The sequence below is a fragment of the Halictus rubicundus genome, chromosome 18 (assembly GCF_050948215.1).
Source record: "Halictus rubicundus isolate RS-2024b chromosome 18, iyHalRubi1_principal, whole genome shotgun sequence".
NCBI lineage: Eukaryota > Metazoa > Arthropoda > Insecta > Hymenoptera > Halictidae > Halictus > Halictus rubicundus.
The window spans coordinates 1426756-1447785 of NC_135166.1; the positions used below are offsets into that span (position 1 = coordinate 1426756).

The 21030-nt window shown below is 50.3% G+C and overlaps 1 protein-coding gene across 2 annotated transcripts in view; it reads right to left on the reverse strand.

Annotated features, from left to right (window-relative positions):
* The window catches only part of Grh (grainy head), a 135474-nt gene extending 114916 nt beyond the window's left edge, over positions 1-20558 (reverse strand). For both annotated transcript variants that reach the window (XM_076803330.1, XM_076803331.1), the window contains exons 1-2: positions 20359-20558; positions 7965-8728 (exon numbers count right to left, since the gene is read on the reverse strand). In XM_076803330.1, coding sequence (XP_076659445.1) covers positions 7965-8728; positions 20359-20421 — 827 coding nt within the window. In that variant the 5' untranslated portion in view covers positions 20422-20558. The remainder of the gene's footprint in view (positions 1-7964; positions 8729-20358) is intronic.
* Positions 20559-21030: the final 472 nt, after the last annotated feature.

Genomic DNA, 21030 nt, shown 5'->3' on the forward strand with positions numbered 1-21030 from the left:
ATAAATATATTGGAAATTGCATCCCCCATGGTGTCGTGTCGAGATCGTTGAACAAAATTTATTGAATAGTTTTAAATGCATTTTTCTGAGATCGAGATAAAATTCTATTTATCTGGACAAACAGTAAATATTCCTTTTTGCCTGGAGCTAAATTAGTCACTCGAGTAAGTGATCCGGGCAGCATGATAGTTATTGCACGGCGTATAATAGAATGCCAGGGATACCTGTCCAAAATCGCGAGAACGTTCGCCGAATTCATGGCGCTCGCCGACGCGCAAATCCGGTCGCGATCTAGATACGGGAAACGTTTGCGGAAAAATCGGCGAACTATATCGCAAGGGGCCTTATTGGGGGTATCTTATTGGCGCAGAGTGCGCGGCGAGGAAATATGTCGACACGGTCGGCACACGCGGCCGCTATCTCGCGGTATCGTAATCACTCACCGGCGCGAACAGAATTTGTCTTTACGTCAGCCCCATTGCCGAGTGATTAGGATACTGCGGGACGGCGCGCGGCGTTACGCGAGCGAGTTTTATGGCCGACGCGAGAGAGCGGTCCGGCGCGAAGAAAGGGACGGGAAGAAAAAGCTCGCGGAAAAATCGGCGAACGCCGGTGAAAAAATGTCATGACGCCGCGTTAGGATATTGGGAAATCTCTCTCGTCGACGTTTCTAATTTTAGAGCCGTTGTGGGGCCGATATATCGCGATACCGTCACGCTCCGCGGCACCTAATAAGCCGCCGCGATTCAGGAAAAAGTCGGCCGATTGATTTTTTCCTCGCGGAACCGCGCCAGCGTTTCCTTTGCTCGTCGCGAATCTGAGAAATCCACAGTGCTTATTTATTCTAGAATTTAAAAAATTAAAATTTTCTGAACGACCCGAAGACCAAGGGGGTAGAAATTCTCGAGTCGAAGATCGTTTAACCCCGAACGGGGGAGATCGAGGGGATCGTTATTTTTGGAGCGAGTTTCCTGTGCGTCGACTCGCTCGTTTTGCGCGCGGTTGAAACGAGCTCGACCGTGGTCCCCCCAGGCCTCCGGCCGACGATTTTTATCGATCGATGTACCAGTACGACATAATAATTTCTTCTTTACATTGTTCCCCGTTCGAGTCTCGCGTCCCCGGAAGCCGCAAAAACTCGAGAACCGCACATATATGTATTCCGCGGCTGAAAACGCGACGGATCAAAGGCACCTCCGGGCCGGGCAAGAAGCGGGCCGCGGCGCGGCGACGTCACAGGAGGGACCCTGGGCCTCTCTCCTCGTCTCCTCTCCTCTCTTCTCTTCACTTCCCTTCTCTTCTGTTGCATTCTGCTTTCTGCGAACCGCAGACCTTTTTATCGGGCCGCGCCGTCATTACGGCAATTTGCCGCGCATACGAAAACGCGGCCCCCGGTAATCCGAAAACTCGCGAGGGGGCGAGACCCACGGACCCACCGGCCCAATTACCGTTCATCCGCGCCGCGATTTACGACCGCTCGTTTACTATATTCTCGCGCTTCCGCCTCGCGAATATCTTTGGACGTCCTTACCCCCGAATGACAAATAAAAGCAATTTCAATTTCTGCTGACCCCCCTAAATTGCGAGGTGTTCATTTGCGCAAAATTTAGAAAGAACCTTGCGATAGGAATCCAAGAAAATTTGTTCTATTATCTATGTTCCCCCAATTTGGCAATTACCCCCAATCGAGGGGTTAAAGATCCGAGAATAGTGTTTCAGGCAAGGAATGCGAATAATACTTTTTAGCTGTTGCGTCGCGCCTCGATCGTGGTCCCGGCGAGAAGGTGAGCATTTTTTCGCAATGTATCAAAGCATGAAATTAAGGGGAAATAACGAGCGCGGCCCGGCGATAAATTTGAACGAGCGTCAGCCACGAAATCCCGAAAGAACAAACATCGTCTTAAAAAGCCCCCGTCCGAAAAAAGGAGAAGACAATCGACGCGCACCGTGTTGCATAACGCGGCATCAGCGTGGTCCGCTTTAACAACGCAAAAACTTGTTGCCCGTTGCAAATCCCCGGGACGAAGCGTTGCCGAGTCGGGCCGTAAACGCAGACACGGCCCGCGGGGAGGTCTGTCAAATAAATAATCGACCGAAACCGTATGCAACGCTGCTCCGGCGCTGTTCGTTCGCGGGTGTATTGTTCCCGCGTGACGTCACATCCTCGAAAACACTATTATTATAGGCAGCGTTCACCCACCTCCGACGCATTAACATAGATTACGAGCGCGAGGCCCCCCGAGCGATCCCGGAGCTTTTCTTTGCCTGATCGCGATTCCATCTTGCCGGATTTATCGGGCCCGGTACCCTAGCGATTTCTGGGCCTTCTGTCACGTCATCGTTAACCCTCGAACGTTACTTTAAAAAATTCACCAATTAGAGCGACCTGCCCGGAAAATGAACGCTTAAGCGCTAGACATAACAGAGTTGATAATCGTAGCATCCCTGGCGATGAATCCATTAAATCCGTTTGCTCATTAACGAATTTCCCCGGCGCAGCTCGGCCACTAGCTCTCGCATTAATTTAATTACAGGCTCGGTTCGCCTGTAATTTGGCGCACTAAAAGGGGGAAGCTTATCGTAACGAGATCTGGCGAAATGTTTTCGCGCGATGAATAGATTGCGACAAAACGGCGCGGCGCGGAGCGGTGTCGGGCCGCGCGCGGTCGCAATGCCACCGGCGTCGTCGATCGGCCGTGCACGAAATGCACCGCTCGCGAAATGCTTTCTGCGAAAATGTTTTCCGTGCGTGAGAAACAGCCGTCCGAGGACGTTCACCGAGCCCGGTAATTTCGACTCTCTTCGAGGGCAGCCGGCTCGCGGTCAGGAATTGCGCGAAATATATGCAAATTTGATCGCGGGCCCGGTCCAGAACCCGACCCGACCCGGCCACGTTATTCTTCCTCCCGTATTTTAATTTTATGCCCGCGCGCCGCAATTTCCGGTGGCTCCGAAAACACACCGAATTTCCGATTTTCGAGTCCTCGATATTCAACGTTGCAACTTCTACCGTCCCGGCTCGGTGAAAATGGTGTACAGTGATTTCTCTACATATGTCGCCGAGGCCTGGACGATAAACGTCGCGGAATTATCCCCGCGTAAACATAACACGGCTCGGGTATACGGAGAATTCACTGTACCGTTTGTTCTGCTATGTCAACAACTCTGATTTGAACTCGTTTCCGTGGTAAACAGGTGTTGATCATCGACAGTTTCTCGAAAATCGGCAATTCAGCGTGCCGATCGCGATTGCAGCCCCTCATTTCGTAACCGGCCGTTCGCCGTCGTGGATAGTTGGTACGAAACGCGAAGGAAGTAATAATCACCGGTGCACGTGAGAAACCTGCCGGACACCCGCTGCCAGGCGAGCCGATTCGCGTTGCAAAATCGAATCGAACCCGGAACACGGAAGCTCGATAAAAATCGGTATCACGTCGGGCGTAAAATCGGGCGACTCGCTTATTTTTTTCCGGTGGAAATGTGTCTCTGTTTCCGGCCGCCGGTGTTTACGTAAATGCGGATTTTCATGGATCAATTAGGAGAAACGAACGGATTAGCTAATTAATAGTCTCGGCAAAGTGTGACCGCAAGAAAAACTTGATTAAAATTTCGCGAACTTACTCGTGCACCGAGCTTCGCGTAAAGTTGCTGGGCGATTATTTAATGGCGACGTAAATCGCTGGAATCGTTTACTGTCGAATAAAAGTTGATCTAATTCGATGGTTGGGTACATTTCCAGGCTTCTGAGCATCAACGAAAAAATTCGTTTCGATTCGGGATAGCTCCTTTTTCCCGCGGCTTTGCCGTTTAATCGAAACTCGGATGGAGTGGTTCGAGGCATTTCGTTGCATCTCGACTTTTCTCGGACGGGCCCCAAGGCCGACAAACGAATTAACGGAATCTCTTTCTGTTCTCGCCGGCTTCTTTCCTCGGGGCGCGAATAGCAGCTTACCTGGCGGGATTGAACCGCCACGAATCGAAAATCCGCTTCGGATTTCCTTGACGCGCGTGTGCTTAAGCCGTGGAATAAGGCGCTTACAGGGGGTTGCGGAGACGAATCTCGTTCCGTGACAGGTTCACCGACGACGGACGCCGAGCTGATCGAACCTTCGGCCGACTTTAATCTGATTAGCCGCATTTTACTCGCAGGGAGAAGATAATAATAAAACACAAATGATAACACGAATCTTAAGAAATAGTTAAATAACTCGCGTATCCGACCGACTGCTCAGATTTTACGACACGGTCGCGGTCGCGGTCCCAACAATTAATCACGAGCGCGTGCTTTTGCCCGACAGTGTATCGGGAGAACGGTGGTCGTATATCGAAAAATATTTCACGTCACGGCGCCGACAGCAATAAACGGCGCTCGATTTTCTGCGAGCGGACACCTCCTTATCTTCGCGTTCGTAAAACGACAGGGAACGGCCCCCGAGAGGTGAAAGGAAGCACGAATTTTGCGAACGCAACAACTTCGTCGTCCACCTGAACGATCCCCGACTATTTCGAGAACCGTCACGGGGGGGGGGGGGGGAAGGATCAGCGAGGAAAAAGGACGAGCAGGATAAACGAGAGAGGGATCCCGCCGTGGATCGCTAGCGTCCGATTTGCAATAATAATAATCGAGCGGGAAGCGAAAAATAAGCCGCGAGGATCTGGTGGGAGAGAAAGAGGCACGGTTGTTTTCGAGGCCCCCAAGGTCTCCGCGAGCATATCTTACGGCCGATTAATTGCAGTTGATTTTTATTTATTGCAAAAGAGCAAGGCGCGCGACGCTAACGCGCCACTCCGGCAACGTTTCAATACTCGTGCACCGCTGTGTGTGTGTGTGTACAGATCGATTCTAAAGAATGGCACCTAAGACAATTCCGTGTGTCAGCGTTGACTGCCTCAAGGTTCAACGATCACCTTGCGAATTTTATTATTTTACACTGTCGCTCGCAGAGAATGTCAGACAGCTTCTCCCATAGGATCGAATCAAACTACTGTTCAGTTTCAGGACGAAAAATATATTTTAAATCGATAAATTACACATTTTTTTTTTTTTTATCAGAATAACCAGCCTCTAATTTAGACAGTACGAACGATACCAGTTTCGATCCATCAAAATGATTCAAGCGGAAGAAATAAATTCCCGAGTTTCTTGAAACAAACGCAGAATATGTTTATTCGATGAAAAGAGATCGAGAGAAGTTGAAAACTGAATGAAACGAGAGTGAGAAGGAGAGTCGAGCTTTGCAGCGGAGTTGGTTGAATTTTTCACGGTTGTTTTATGGTTTTGTTCGAGCGTCGATCCGCGCCGTTCTTGCGTGACGTTATTCTAATCCTTCTTTTTTTCCCCCCCCGGCCGGTCAGATGTCGATTATTCATTGTGTTACGGTTGGACGCGTGCGCATAGTTCAGCGCGCAACATTTGAAAAGAACGTCATTTCTATAGATACGTGTGCCGGGTAAAAGCGTTGTTCCCGTGTTTACCGATGTTTCGCGCGGACCTGCGAAGATATATGAATGATACAACCGCGATATGGAAATGTTACAAATTAGTAGATCGCGATCTTGATTGCGTCCCGATTTTCGAACAGCGCTATGAAAATGTTACGCGCGCGCGCACGCCTGCAGACATAATGCGCGGACCGAGAGACACTCGGCGTCTATTCAGGTCGCTCTTGGTGTACAGGACCGTTTAAAAATGGCGGATCGCGGAAAAGAATTCTTCTCACACTGTTGCATCGTTGCTGTTATTTTGCAGATCGGTGGATGACGACTTTAGCAAGAGGCAAAAAAGTTCTTTTCTGGAAGAAATAGAAGAATGTACTATAAAAATCCACTCTTAATTGCCGAGGAAAAATTCGCTCGGAAACACGAAGAAAATTGACTGATACCGCAAGAAACTGGAACTTATTATTTCTATTAGCCCACGAAAATACCTAATTTCAATTTATTGCATGATTCTACAATTCGTGAATTAATTTCAACTATGTTTTATAGGCCCGCTGTGGAGTTGTTCGAGAGCGTGAGGACACCTCGGCTGGGCGGTGCTGTACGCGGCGTCGTAATAATAAATTCTACGCAGCAACGTGACTTATCCAACGTTCAGCTGTTGGGAAGGTGTGCGCGCAATAATTGTTAATTGTCGGCGCTGATACACGAGCCCGATAGCGCACCGCGTTGCAACGTGTGCACACACGGCGGAGGGCGACTCGAGAGAGAGTTTTTCCGTGCGAGCGAGCAGGCTACTGTCCGCGTCCGGAGACACTTTTCGCGATACTTTACGGCTTATTAAGGCGCGAGAAACTAACCGTGGCCGGGGTACACCTAACTCTCCGCGGCGTGCCCGATCGCGGCGGCTTTAATGCGAATCGGTAATTGCCGGCGCTGCCCGCCATGGTTCGTTGTCCCGCGGAATTTCATTTTTCCGCCCCCGGAACGGACCGCGATTGTGTTCGCCGTTCCCTTTTGTCCGCCGCTGGAATTTTCGGCGGGAAATGCCTGCGCGCTGACCGCGCCGATAAACTCGAGAACAAATTGGCGAAACTGTCCGTGCCATCTCGTAAATTGCCAACCGGAAAAATTACCGCAGTACCGGCGCGCGGCGCGGATTCGTTCGGTAACGCGGATAGGTCGACGTTTATCGCGACAAACTGCGACTCTTATTGCGACGAGTGTTCAGAGTAAAAATTCTGTCCACCGGCGAATCAAGCGGATGGAAAAATTGTACGGGCAAATCGAGCGGAGTGTCTTAACGGTACGAAGTGCCATAATTCAGGGAAATTGCGATAACGCGCTTGTTGCACGGTTTGGAGAATATTCAGAGGAGCTCTCAGCATCCATTCGCGCGTTCCTAATGAACCGCGTTTGCCAAACACGTAATGAAACGCATCCAACAGATAGCGTATCGCTTGCGCGATTAGCTTGCATTCTTTTTTACTTTATTTCTGCCGGTACCGTTACACAACTAGATTCTTGTTACCGATTTTTTTCTTCTTCTTTTCTAATCGAAAGATTTGCGTCGTTGCGAATTTTTACGCGTTCGCAGTCGGCTCGTAAACAGGTATCCGCATTTCAACGCGAACTGCCAGAAGGAGACATTATTTCCCACTTTTTCCTGGTCGAATATTGTCCGTAATAGTTTTAGATAGCGCGTGCGCGTTTTTTGTTTCTCTCTGTTCGAAACGAATAGATTTGACAACTCACTTCGCCATTCAACGGAGAAGTATGGCCCGCGGTTTTCGAGTGGAACGTTCCACTTGCCCGCCTATTAACTCGTACACGATTTTCATTTTAAACGTGTCGTTCGATCCATGAAAAATTTAAGTTATCGTCACTTTTATCGTCGGACAGCTCGTGAAAACGCTTCGGGGCTCGAACAGGTTCCCCGTACGCAGGAATTTCGCGTACCGCTTTTTCGTTTATGTCGTGCATCATGCGAGGCCGTGTTGACGGACTCGCCGTGCGTATTCAGCATATATCTCCCGATACGTCGTAAAATCGTGAATATCCTCGAGAAGCGGCGACGGGGCGCAGAGAGTGTCATCGAATGCCCGGTGTGTCCCTTATCAACTGCGGAGCACCGTAAACATGTCCCTGAAACGCCGTCGCTTCGAAAGGTACGCTCGGCAAGAACAGAAAATTCGCTGACGCGTTCCCTACAGTTATTACACGTCGTATCTCACGCCTTCTTGCGCTTAAAATATTCGCGCCTTTTGATCTCGATACAAAGCGTGATGTCAAATACTTTACGAATCGACCAGGACAAAACACCGATGTATTGAAAAACTTATTCGAGCCCAGTCCCAGAAACGCCACATCGGCCATACTCTCCAAATTGTGCAGGAACAAAATTTCGATTCGGCGACCTTTATCGTCGAGGCCACGGCGACATGTACAGACTAGTGGTGAAGTCCCTGGTCGGGACGAGAGAAGCGGAAGAGCATCCTCCACCGGAAATGAAGAAGTGGACTTACCCAGCTCGCAGCGAGGCAGCAGCGGCAGCAGTGAGGGTGAGTTGTTGAGCGGCGGCGGCGCCTGCGGCCGGGTCAGCGGCGACCAGCTCCGAGAAGACGAGGACGGTGGTGGTGGTGGTCGCAGCCCCACAATTCGGCACGGTGGCGTTCACCGCGTGGCGCACGCTCGGCGGAAGGTCGTCCTCGTGTTGCAACTGCAGCTGGGGGTAGTGGTGCAAGTGCAACGCGGCCGACGCAGAGGCTGATCTCGGTGTGACGCAGCTGGGAGGCAGGAGTCCCGTCCTGGTGACGGCCGACGGGGGTGACGGCGACGGCGGCGAGGGCGGCGGCGGAGGATACTCCACCACCTGGACCCTGTCCGCCTCGTTCTCGTAGATGATCTCCTTGTCGTGCGTGTACATGACGGTCTTCTGGCCGTCGTTGTAGATGAGATCGATCATCTTGTGCTCGCCGACGCCCAGCGTCGGGTTGCCGGCCGACGCCTCGTTCACCGGCGTCACTCTGCCGTCGGTGTCGTCGCCCGGACGCTGCTGCACGTCGTCCGGATCGCCCTGGATGTGCTGCTGATGGTGATGATGGTGGTGATGGTGGTGGTGACGGTGATGATGATGATACTTTGGATGGAGAGAGTGCACCGACGCCGGCTCGTGCAGGTCCAGCACGTTCACCGGCTGCATCGTCGCCAGCAACACCTGTTGCTCGCTCTCGTTTTGATTCTGGTTGCTCAGGGAGGAGGACGCTGGAGACACTGGGCCCTCCTGCACCTGGGGACACGGGGCCATCATCGACTAGATCAATTATCTCTTTTCATGTACCAACGACCGCTTGTGTTTTTTAACCTCTTGGAGGAAAATAAATAAGATCGAGAAGCAATAAGATTGAAAGTTTCATAAAACTGCAACCCCTGTCGGGAAAATTGTTGTTACACGAAGTCTCATTATAGAAAGTAATATTTTACCGGACATTTACGATCGTCGACGAGCAACACGTCGCGCATTAACGTCCTGCTTATTAGGTTCGATTCTTGATAATTATGCGTGAAGGTCCGCGGCGCGGCAATAAATATTCCGTCGACGCGCGAGATATCGCGGCTCAAAAGTCTACTCTTTCAGAGTCCGGTAATAAGTATTTCGTAAGAATGTGAAAGCCTCCGAAGGCGCAGCGGAAAAACCGCTGCGATACACAAAACCGAAGAAAGAAAATCCGGGAAAAAACGAAATTAATATCGGCTGAAAGCTGATCGAAGCTACAAGCACGCCGGGCTCTAGGTTGCCTCGCAGCCGCCTCGCAGCCGCCTCGCAACCGCCGCCGCCGCCGCCGCCACCGCCGGTTTTTGTAGTAGTTGAACCGCTCGCGTGCGTGATTTGAGTCACTCAAGCGTCCATAACTAGGTATCATGAAAGAATATTCAAAGAAACTATTGACATGATCCAATTACGGCGTTTCGTTTTTATCCGGCGACAGCCATCCGTTTCTTGTGTACCTTTTACCGTTTGATGACGCGAGGAAAGGTGTTTCGAGCCAACGGAATCACTCTAATCGCTTCGCGGGTCTGCCTATACAAATGAGACATCGATCGGTTTCAAAGAGTTCCTCGCGAACGCACCGACACATCTCTTTTCTTTTTCACTCGAGAAAAGGTCAACCGAGGTGAAACGAATTCACCCCTACCCTACCCATGTTTCCAGTAATAATAGCAATGCTATTTTTATTTGTAGAACGAACCAACGAAAGGTGTGAAATTCTCAAACCTTTCGAGTTCTCTCTTCAAGGAGCAGGATGTTCGATTGGAGAATCAATGTAGAATTTTCGAAATTTTCCATCGGCGAGGCGGAGGGCGCTCGGAGATTTTTTGCTGGCACTTGAAAGGGTTGCAGGGCAGTGGTCGAGTTCAAGGCCACGCGGAACAAGAGGCCGGGAGAGTGTGTTGAATGCGGGCATTGAGGGTGGCGATTCACCGGCGCGGCGAGTCGCAATTCATCGGTGGAGCGTTTGACGAGGGTAGATCCTGAAGAGAGCCCGCGGGTCGATTGAAGCCGAACATGGACTAATAATAGGGCACGGCGTTCCGTGAATAACTCCGTGAAGCCTTTGTCGACAGGTGACAGTAGGAAGACACGTCTAGGGGTCCCGTGAAAGTCTTCGGGATTCGAATGAAGAAGTAAAATCAGGAAGATCGACACCGAGCCGACGCGACGCGACGCGACGCGCGCGGTTTACATAATTTCTTCGATTGCATAATTCCGCACGTGCGTCCAGGAAACGTTCGATCGTTTAACTTCGACATTCTAACGCCGAGAAATCGTTTGGACTTCACGGGTACTTCTCGCCGGATAATATTTATCATCGACTTCATCGGAAAACGTTCACCCTTTGGCGTCCGCGCCATCGAACGGTACTCCTTGGTCCTCCTCGAAGCGTATTGATCCACGGTTTACGACGAATCGTTTTGCAACCTAACATTTCCGAATGCTAATAACGGCGCGATAAAAATCGCACTAATAACCGCGAGGAGCCGGACCAGTCGGGCCGAGAGCCAGCCGGCGATAATTAATCCCCGGGCCTCTCGGTAACGCGACGAGCAATATTCTTCTAATGTGAGCAAAGATCAAACGATCACGAGCCTTTCAGTTGGCTTTCTACGATCGCTGCGCTGCTAACTCGATCCTTTTCCGACTCAAAATCAGGATGAACCGCGCGCGCTTTCGTTTCCTCGAAAATAAAATCTCGACCCGAACACGCCGCCGAAAATTCAACCGTCTCAGCTCAACCCTGCATGTTAACGATAGGTTTACGGGGCACTAAAAGTCACTATTCTGCATTACTTTATAAAAATATAAATAATTTCTCAAGTCCTTGGAATCTTGATAATTCTAAATTAAAAATATTAGGTCCTGTTATTTTGGCGGGTCGTTCTTTCAATCGTTCTTTCGATTTTTCCACCGCACTAGGACGATTATAGGTACCACTGAAGAAACTTTTGTGGATTTTCCAAGTGATTATATTTATTATGCGAATCCGACGAAAGGGGAGTACCGAGGCAACAGAAAGCAGACACAGCCTCCCGAAGAAGCGTGTCGCATCCCGCTAACGACGTCGTTAGGAATTTCCCACGTGCCGCCGGATTACGACGCGGGTTTTCAGCGGGTTCGGGCTGAGTTGTCGCCGTTATGGCCGCTTGGTCCGGCCATTATCTCGGTCCCTTGGCCGCGAAGCATGCGTCGCCGTTTACGATCGCGCCGTCAATTAACGTAATTAACAATGTTATGAGTCACCCGGCTAATATTCGACTCCGAGCGCGCGCGTTCGAATCGCGGTTCGAGAACCGGCGGGGAAAATTTATTAATTTTCCACGCTGGTCGTATTTCTTCCACGGGCCGCCGTAAATCCTGCTCGCCGACCAATAACGCGCTTTTCCGTGCCCTTTCGACCGCGTTAATCTCCGCGTTTCTCCGTTAAACCTCGGCCGCGCGCTTCCGAAGCGCGAAGCTGCTCGATAAATTACAAATTGCAACGCGAGAAAGTTTCGCGGTACGATGATGTATAATCGTGCGGTCAGGGAAAAAAAAGCGCAAAGAATTATCGAGCATAATCGATGATCGATGCAGGCTAGAATTTTCGGCGTCTTCGAGTCGCGAGATGTTCGAGGAAATGAAAGTGCAACCAGATTTTGTGCATTTTGCGATTAATCAATACCCTCGCGTCTCTCCGGCCGAGGTGCCACGTTTACCCTTTACACGACCGGCCATTTTGAATCGAAAACTCGACTTCTGCGCAAAAATTCCCACGTTTTTCCCCTGGCGCCGTACTGTCCACTGCGGCCCTCTAAAGGTCAGCATCACGTAACCGCTTGGATAGTAAAATCCTCTCGAACCCAGAAGCAAATTACCGTTAAACTCATCCCCTAGCATTACCATTCAGGTGTAATGTCACTCGGTTAATCAATCTTGTTCTATCTTTCGCGATCATTCAGGAAGTCCCGGATTTCCCTCGGAACCGGGAATTAATCGGCTCGATTACGAAGCCTCCCGCGGCCGGGACACGACGTTAAGTACTCCGGTCGGGGCCAGAGTCGTGTACAGACTTCATTCGGAGCCTAATCGCGCGCTGCTCGCCAGGGAAATTTATCGCGATCGTCGCCGGCGAACGCGTTGACTCACGAGTCCCTGGAACTGAATCTATTACGTTTTTACGACGTTTTACACGCGCGGCTGACAACGCGCGCCGCCGCCGACGACGACGACCACGAAGACGACGAAGACGACGAAGACGACGAAGACGACGAAGACGACGACGACGACGACGACGACGACAGGCGGAGGAAGAGGAGACCGAGATAGACCCGGCTGGTTATGTACTCCCCGCACGAATACATATCTCACGATTTCGTAGTGCTTCTGGAGGATATTATCTCGGGATTTATGAAATAACGTTGTACACGACTCGTCCAGCCGCGGGCCCGCACTATAGATTCAATCTAGTATCGCTGTCAAGGTGAACGATTACGCAACCCCCCGGGTCTTCGTGATAGTATTTTAACGGCGCTGCTCGTGGACAGTGTCGCCCAACGGCTCCGACCTTGCCGACGTATCCTCCGTCCCCTCTTCCACCTCCTCCTCCACCTCCTCCTATTTAATTGATTTCGAATCGTTTATTCGCGTCGAATAGACGACGAGATTAAGCCGTGGCCGCCTGCCAACACCCGTTGCGCAACCGCATACGATTTCGTGCACGGATCTCGCGATGATCCAGCTCGATCCCTCCCACCGAGGATCGAAAATTGTACGACAGACGCGTCCGAGAATTTCTTTCGCGTTGTTTGTCGAGAAAATGATCAAAATCGTCACATTCCTCGATAATCTGCCAATTACACGGTGCGCAAGAACGATTCGAGTGGTTCTTAACCGTTCCAAGTGGGTTAACGGAGCTGCCGATGGGAATATAATTTAACTATACCATTTTGCAGCGAGTCGTAAAGCGAGTAGTAAACGCGCGAATGCTCCTTTATTTTCGTTTTTCCTCCTTTCGATAGGAACGGGTACGTCGACGTGTCGGGTCGGCGTACGGGTACGCGATACTGTTAAGTAAGAGACAGCCTTTATGTTTTCCCCTCGCAACGACAAACATAAAAATTGATTTACGATGTTTTTTACTCGTTTTATCGAGCTTTGTGCGAGGGGTGTGCCGCCGACTCCGCAGCACCGTAAGTTGCACCGCGACGGCTTTACACGAGCGAACTTTTCCTCGCTTTTGTTCCACGAAAAGGTGAAAAAAAAGAAAGAATCCTACGTCGATTTCACATGAATCGTCGCAGAGGCTTCGAAATCTTCGAATCCATGGCGGTTTCGTTCCGCGAGAGATATTTTTCCAAATTTTTGAAGAGGTTTCAATTTTCCCATCTGCCATGTAAAAATATCTCGGAGGGAAACAAGTACTCTGCTCGGCGAGAGTAGGCCCTTTTTAGGGATAATTTCGCGGACGTTTAACGAGAAATCACTGTACCAGTGTCGACGGACGCGTCGGTCAGTTCATTCCTGCGAACCCTTTCGATTTTCTAGAGGAGAGCGCATCGGCCGTCGAAGAGGCATCATCATCGGACGACGGTCGAGTCGCAGCGTCCGATCGATTGGTAAAAAGGGTCGCGGGTTTCGAGGGATCGGAAGCGAATGCCGTGGATGCTGCGGGTCGCCTATGCCCCGGCGCTGTTTACACGCAAGAACTGTCCGATAATAACAGTTAATTGGCCCGCTGGCCTGCGCCCCGTGAGAGACTATTCCAGGCCGGCGAAGACGGTAGTCCAGACGTGTCTGACGGTCGGAGAGCGAACCGGGTGCGCGGGTTGCCGGGTACGGGGGACGCGGGGCCCGACCTACGCGCGTATGTACGCGACGACCGACGGTTCCCCCCACTCCAGACTCCATTGGGCCCCACGGTCGTTTCTTACCGGTCGTGGGTAAGGCCCCGTCGTCGGCCCTCGCATCTCCGCCTCGCGTTATTGCCGATCACGTCGTTGGAATACGCAGCTGCGTGGCTCGAAGATACGCGGAATCGTTAAGGGCCTTTCTTTTCGCTTCTCCTAGCGACCAGTGTTCCCCGTTGTACACGCGCGCATCCTAGCCACGGCTCGAGAACGCTCATTGTTCCCCCACTTTCGCGCAACCGCCCCCATGCCCGCTCCCGCTGTGCCCCATAGGCCTCCATGCGCCGTCGTATGTGGTGCCACCGTATGTACACGATCGCCGACGGTTTTTGCGATCCTTTGCGTTGAATCCTTGTTATATCGGCCGTGCTCTCGCGGACCCGTACTCGCTCCTTTTCTTTCCATTTTGTCCTCTGTTTCTCCTATCTCTCCCTCTCTCTCTCTCTCTCTCTCTCTCTCTCTCTCTCTCTCTCTCTCTCTCTCTCTCTCTCTCTGGTTCTCCACCGATGGGGAACACCTGTCAGCGTTTCTGTTATTGCGGCTCGCGTTGCCAGCAATTTCTTTCCGCGCTCCGCTCGCTCGCCCCGTCTTTGGGCTTTGTCTTAACTTCCCTCTTTTTCACGGAGGCTGCAAGCCTCCTTCTTTCTTCGTTCGCCTTTTGTCCGGGCTTGGTAATAATAGCAATGATAATAACGCTGTTTTTGGCGTGTCCCCGCTGCACCGAGCTTGGCGATAGCACCGGTAATAATTATTGTGCTACTTAAGTGGTCGCTCTATTTTCAGCGGAGATGTATCTCCGAAGAAAATTATAAGCGAAAAGACATAACCACGAATCGATCGGGTTGACGACCGAGAATAATGGAGGCTGAAACGGAGACAGAGAATGACTTCACTGGTTTTCTCCGGTCGGCGGCTTAATTGAATGAAAGTACATTGAAAAGTGTGCGAACCGAGAGATTATTCAATGAGAGGGAGGGTTTCAATTAATGTGAGTCATGTGGGATAATTGCAAGTCAGTTTTTAAAGCCGCAATGACCGGCAAAAAGCGAAGGGTTAAAAAAGGCAGCGCGAGTCGTGATAATCATAATCGAAAGAGATGAGGGGAAAAAAAGAGAGTAGTCGAGAGAGAGAGGAAATTGAGTTTTCTTCGGACAATCTTTGCGTGTATTCCAGTAGGCGATAATACATATCCTTTTGATCGGATTATTCATGTATAACGCGTTTTAGTGGGTTGCGATAAAATTAACGAAAGCAAAGATTAAAGGATTAGCATAAAAACCGATTACTGTTGCTTCTAATAAAAACCGTTCCCCTAATCGTCGTGAGTAGGGTATAATGGGAACGGGAATAATGGTAGCAAGAAACGCGGCGAGAGCGTTTGGAGATATCAATCAAAGATAATGGCGGTGGAGAGATTTTTGTTGTTGCATTCACCGCGCGACCGCAAACGCGACGTGTATGTATTGTAAAAAAATGATTTATTGCTCTGTACACATCGGCCGGGTCCGCGGGACACGTGATAATTATATGAATAATATCGCAGTGCCCAAGTGTCAACGATATTACCTGTTTCTTGTTCCTTAAATTGTGATTGATGACGGTTAAGTAATGGTAAACGTTCGACGACCGGCCGCGGACGATTGTTCCACATTGTTTAAACTTATGTAACCTCCCGTTGTCTTCCTGGCAATTCCACTCTCACGCTCGTCGCCAGATTTTCAATTTTTTGAATGCGTCGCGCTGGCAATATAGAAACTATTTGATTTTATTTACAGAAAATTTGAAGATTCGAAGGTTTAGAATTCTGAGTGTTTGAACGTTCGAAAATTTGAATATTTCAAAGTTTTGAATCGCGGGTATTCGAATATTTGAAAGCTTTTAAGTATTTGAAAATTTGCAAAAAATGGCAGAAATGGTCTGGCGAGAGGCCGAGGGAAGTGCAAGTGAAACGGCGGCCGGTTCTCGAAAAAAGAATAACCGATGGAGCTATAATGATACGAGCGTCAGCAGCCGTAAACGTATCATAGCAATTCCATTTGCCTCGGCCGGCCCGCGGGCACGTTCGCGATGCCCGGCGCAGAAAAAAGGAGTATCGCGAACAATCGCATAGATATTTTCATGATTACCGTGACTCGAAATAGCGACAGGAAGTCGCCGAGCGTAAACGCGCGTATATATGTAACTAATAGCAGTAATTTATTCCGGATCATAGGTGCGCCACTTTCATTCTTCGCCGGAACCGTTTTTTCTTTTAATAAGACCGTTAAACCCTCCTGTCCCGCAACAATTCCACTCGACAATAACACCCGTCTAACAACAACCTACATCGACAAACCGCGAGCCTAGAAAAGAGAGAAAAAGCAATACGGTGTGCAAAAACGATTTCCTATTATTAAAACCCGAAGGAATCGGGAAAGAAATGTAAAAGGGTTCTTCACGGTACGCTTTCTCGTCGCCAGCAATAAAATCGATAGGGACTCGTCTCAATTAAAAACGCTTTAATTCGTAGCAGATCGGCGAGACCGTGCGATCGGTGGGCGCGGCCGAAGAATCGACCGAAAATCTTCTGGACGGTCTCGGCGTAGCTAAAAGCGGTCCGGGGGAGGGCGGTGGGGGGAACAAGTTTAATAAAGAAACAAAGTTGGAAGTTGTCCGGATTCTATTAAGTAATCTTTGCCGGTTACTCCGATAATGAATAGCACGATCGCCGACCAAGCGTTCCCCCGGCGAGGCGAGGCGAGGCGAGGCGAGGCGAGGCGAGGCGGTGTATCAGGTACGAGAAATCCGGCGAGTCATCGTACACAGCAAAATCGTCTTCCTCCAGTCTTTCTTTTCCCCCATGTCCGAGAGAGGCTTGCCCGCCGAAGGAACGGCCATGGTGGGACGAATGGGATGGCTAACGTACCGTTCGCTTCGCGCCGACGAAAGAATGCCGGCGTTCGACGGCGATTCTTGTTGCCCGATGGAAAATTCTACCGTTCGCGATACCCCATGTTATTGCCATTCTTCATCGGGAAGAAAGCCTCGCATCCGATCCTATCCGATTCGATTCGATTCGACTCGAGTCCCTCACTACCTAGAAATGTTAATGGAAGTTCCCCAAGTGTGAAGCCTTTTTTTAAAAATATATGCAATCACATGTCCCCTGCAAGAAGATGTGTTCCTCTGGAATTTTTCTGAAAAGAAATTTTAATGCACTCCCCAGCTCGGAGAAAATAAAAAAATCTTGCCCGATGGAAAATTCTACCGTTCGCGATACCATGTTATTGCCGCCTCGCATCCGATCCTATCCGATTCGATTCGAGCCCGCCACTACTTAGAAGTATTAATGGAAGCTCCCCAAGTATCAAGCCATTTTTTAAAAATATATAAAATCACATGTCCCCTGTAAGAAGATGTGTTCCTCTGGAATTTTTCTGAAAAGAAATTTTAATGTCCTCTCCAACTCGGAGAAAATGAAACAAAAATGTCTGAACTGAAAGAATGTATAATTTCGTTTCATTAAGGAATCCTGGTGAATCATACTACAAAGAAACGATATCTCAAGGACTGCAGCGACGGCTAGACGTGTGCGTGTAACACGAACTTCCTACACAGAAGTGACGCGCACGGGCAACGTGAAGAGTCGGTAAGGACTTAATTGTGTTTGACATCTATTTCCTACGTATTCAAAATTATGCTACATTGTATTTCACGATTGCAGGCTGCCTGCTGACTAATGGACAACGATCGAGGACATTTTTGTTACGTGCGCATTGTTCGATACGTTGCAGCTATCACGGTGCAAATATGCATGTAGAAAATCATATTACAGTGTTGTCGTTTAATCGGAGGTGTTCGAAGTTATCGGTCCACCCTGTATTTCCTCGAGGCCGCGATCGGACAAGATGGTGGGCAACGTTCGGCGACCGGAATCCGTAAAAATTCCGTGAGGCGAACCGCAGTCGATTCGCGGCGATAATAAATACGAAGTTGACGGGCAACGTCGATCGGCGAGCGCAGCAAAAGGCAATCGCATTATCATAAATTATATCATCGTCGAAAACGCGCGACGCAGCGGCAGCGGCAACGGGCCCGGCGGAATCAATTGTAATAATTCCACGGGGATTTGGCCGTAATGGCCGCGGCGGGCCCCCGTAAGAATCTTACGGGGAGCCGCTTATACGCGCGTCGAGGCGTTCTCATTGTGGAGAGCAACGCCACGCAAATAACGGGCTTTCGTCCGGGCAGGAGTTTCACTTTTTAAGCGACAGGTATACCATTGTCGGGTTGAAAACCTGCGGCCAGGTGACAGTAAAAATCTTTTCAGGCTTCCCGGTGTCGAGGAGTGGCTGTCGGGACCGGGATACGTATACATATATCACTCGGCCCGATGGAGTATCGGAATTCGTTTCGGGACACCGAAAATGGCCCATAAAACCGTCAGGCCATTCAAGAGTTTCACGGAATACTTTATACGCGATCGTTTCTCTTCAGATTTTCGTTGATTCATTGTTCTCGCGTAAACAATGTCCTCGGGCGAACCATGTCGCACATTGTTTCATCGTTTCTGGAAGCTCTGAACGTGCGCCATGCTTCGCAGTAAATCATTTTATATTGGTCAGTGCTGAAAAAACACGCGTGATTCATGGCAAACACTTCGGCCATCGCCGGGGGGCCCGTTTCCCAAAACCGGGACTGAAAAACAACTTTTTCATTTTCAAGGAGTTATCGCCGTTCTGAGAACTAATCGAGAAGCATTTTCAGAAGCTTTCGATACTTGGAAAATACAGTGCAAATGGTTCGACAGTTTGTTCGAAATTTTAAAAAATTCGTGCAGGCACTACCTCGGAAACCAGAATGGCCCCCGACGCGGGAACGGGGACGTTTAAATTCCAGATTCCATGTAAGCTGTAAATTTCGGGGCCCGGTTAAGCGCTTAGAGTAGATTCGGATGAATATAAATACCCGGGGGCGGGGGGAGGGGGTGCCGGGGATTTTTCGTTGGGGGGCGTAGGAGGGGGAAGCGCATCGAGGGGATCGTGATTAACGACGCGGAGGTCTTGCATCCACGCCCCATTCGATTTCGACAATTCACGGAATGCAATCATACCTCATGGCCGGCGTTTCGTGCGGGTCATCGGTTGACCTTCCTCCCTTTCTCTTTCTTTCTCGGCCCCCGTCCTCTCCCCCGTGGCCGGGCACCACCCGTTGCGCGAAATAACGAGAATGGCGGACCGTAAGATTATTGCCGGTTGTACGGTGCCGTTGCGTTCTGCTCGGCGATGGAACTTCTGGGACCGACCCTGAGACGCCAAGGTTCGGGCCGAGTGATGGACGAGTCTGCGAGGAGACCGAAAGATTGAGGATCGGCTGTCAATCTTCCGGGCCCCGCGAGAACCCCGGCAACCCCCCCCCCCCCCCACGGCCGAACAAAGATGCGCCACTTGTATCCGTTCCCCTGGCGTTCGGACTCTTTTTCCGTTCGGTTAATTTGCTGCTCGATCGACCACCTTCGTTCCCGTTCCGTTTCGTTTCGTTGCCCGAAAGTCTATATCGCGTGCGTCACGCTTTTGCCCGATCGCTTCTGCAGCCGGTCTGCGGTCACGCTGCACCTCGCGAAACTGACAACGAGCGCGTCATCTCCTGCTGTGAGTAATCCTGTCGCGGTTGATCCTCGCTATTTCGTGGACGAGCAAAACCGTCACTGGGTGACGCATTTCATACTGCTTTTTCGGGAAATCGTGATTCGATTCTAGCTCAATTTTATAAGCGTCTCTGTGGTTTTCCTCCAGAGAATGACGGAAACATTGGTCGAGCATAGTTCTGTAGGTAGATAGTTGTAGTTTTTGTGCCTAAACACTCCTAGTATTACTGGGGGTAGTTACCGACTCAATTTTTTAAGGGTTTCAGAGAGGACAGGTATAATTATCTTACCGGTCTCGCGTTACAAAGGGTGGATAATCACTTTTTAACCTAGTGCCAAAGTCGGTATATTTACAGAGAAATTAACCCTCAGCACTCGAACGGCGACTGTGAGGCACCACTAAAAATTGCTGTATCATTATTCAAAATATTTTTCACATTACCGAATTTGTTTGTATTTAATAAGATACGAAACATTTCAGTACTGTACGAGTAAATTGCATCGTATATATCATTGCATCAATATATATATAGAAGGGAAATATTCTAGGTTGAAAGAAATGTTTCGTTTTGGGGTTAAACTAGCTTCGAGTGCAAAGGGTTAAATCCTGACACTGCCGATACGTGGACATTAGTCCTCGAAGGGTTGAAAGAAATCTCGAATGCGGTCTGCTCGCAACACGGGCCGAAAATTCCGGCAGAAGCGCGAAACGATAAACCCGATTCCGCGAGCGTCCATCAGACGGAACAGTGAATGAGCCAGCGCAGCGCGGCGCAGCGCAGCGCGGCGAGTTGAACAGCGGGAACGTTCGAAAGCGCAGACGAAAGAGAGAAAGGCGTTTGACTAACCGGGGACAGGGCCTCCTGCATGTGCAGGGGTGCGTTGTCGGCCTCGTCGGTGCAAGTCGACATTCTCCTGCGCTGTCTTCCGCTTCTCTTTCCTCGCCGTATCGTGGCGTCCTGTGCGATCAGCTTGTCACAATATAACGGCGGCGGCGTCGTCGTCGTCGTCGGCGTCGGCGTCGGCGTCGTCTTCCTCTCTGCTCTTCTGCTCGTGGCCCGTATCCCTATCGGTCGACTAACAACTGACTACTACGCGGAATCGAATGACTCTATGCATGGGGTAGCGTATCACAGGCTGCGGTATGGCACGTCATTTAACGAAGTCGGAGGAGCACGTGTCGAAGATGGACCTGCGAACCAAACAGACAGATACGGACAAGAACAAACAGAACAAAACGGGAGAACCGGAGACAAAGACAAAACACTTTCTCCTCGGTAGGAACGCCCCGGAGAGAAAGATGCAGAGCGGCTAATCTCGGAGGCTGCGCTCGCTCGCTCGCTCGCTCGCGGTGCGCGTGTATGTGTACCGATTGCACAACGTGCAATCAGCACCGGGACCAGCCGGGGTTCGGCGTGTTCCATTCATTTCAAACTGGCTGCGGAGCACGTCAAACTGGAAACGGTTTCGCGGTCGCGGGCCTCTGATAGACAGGTGTAATAAACCGGCGTCGAAGAGAC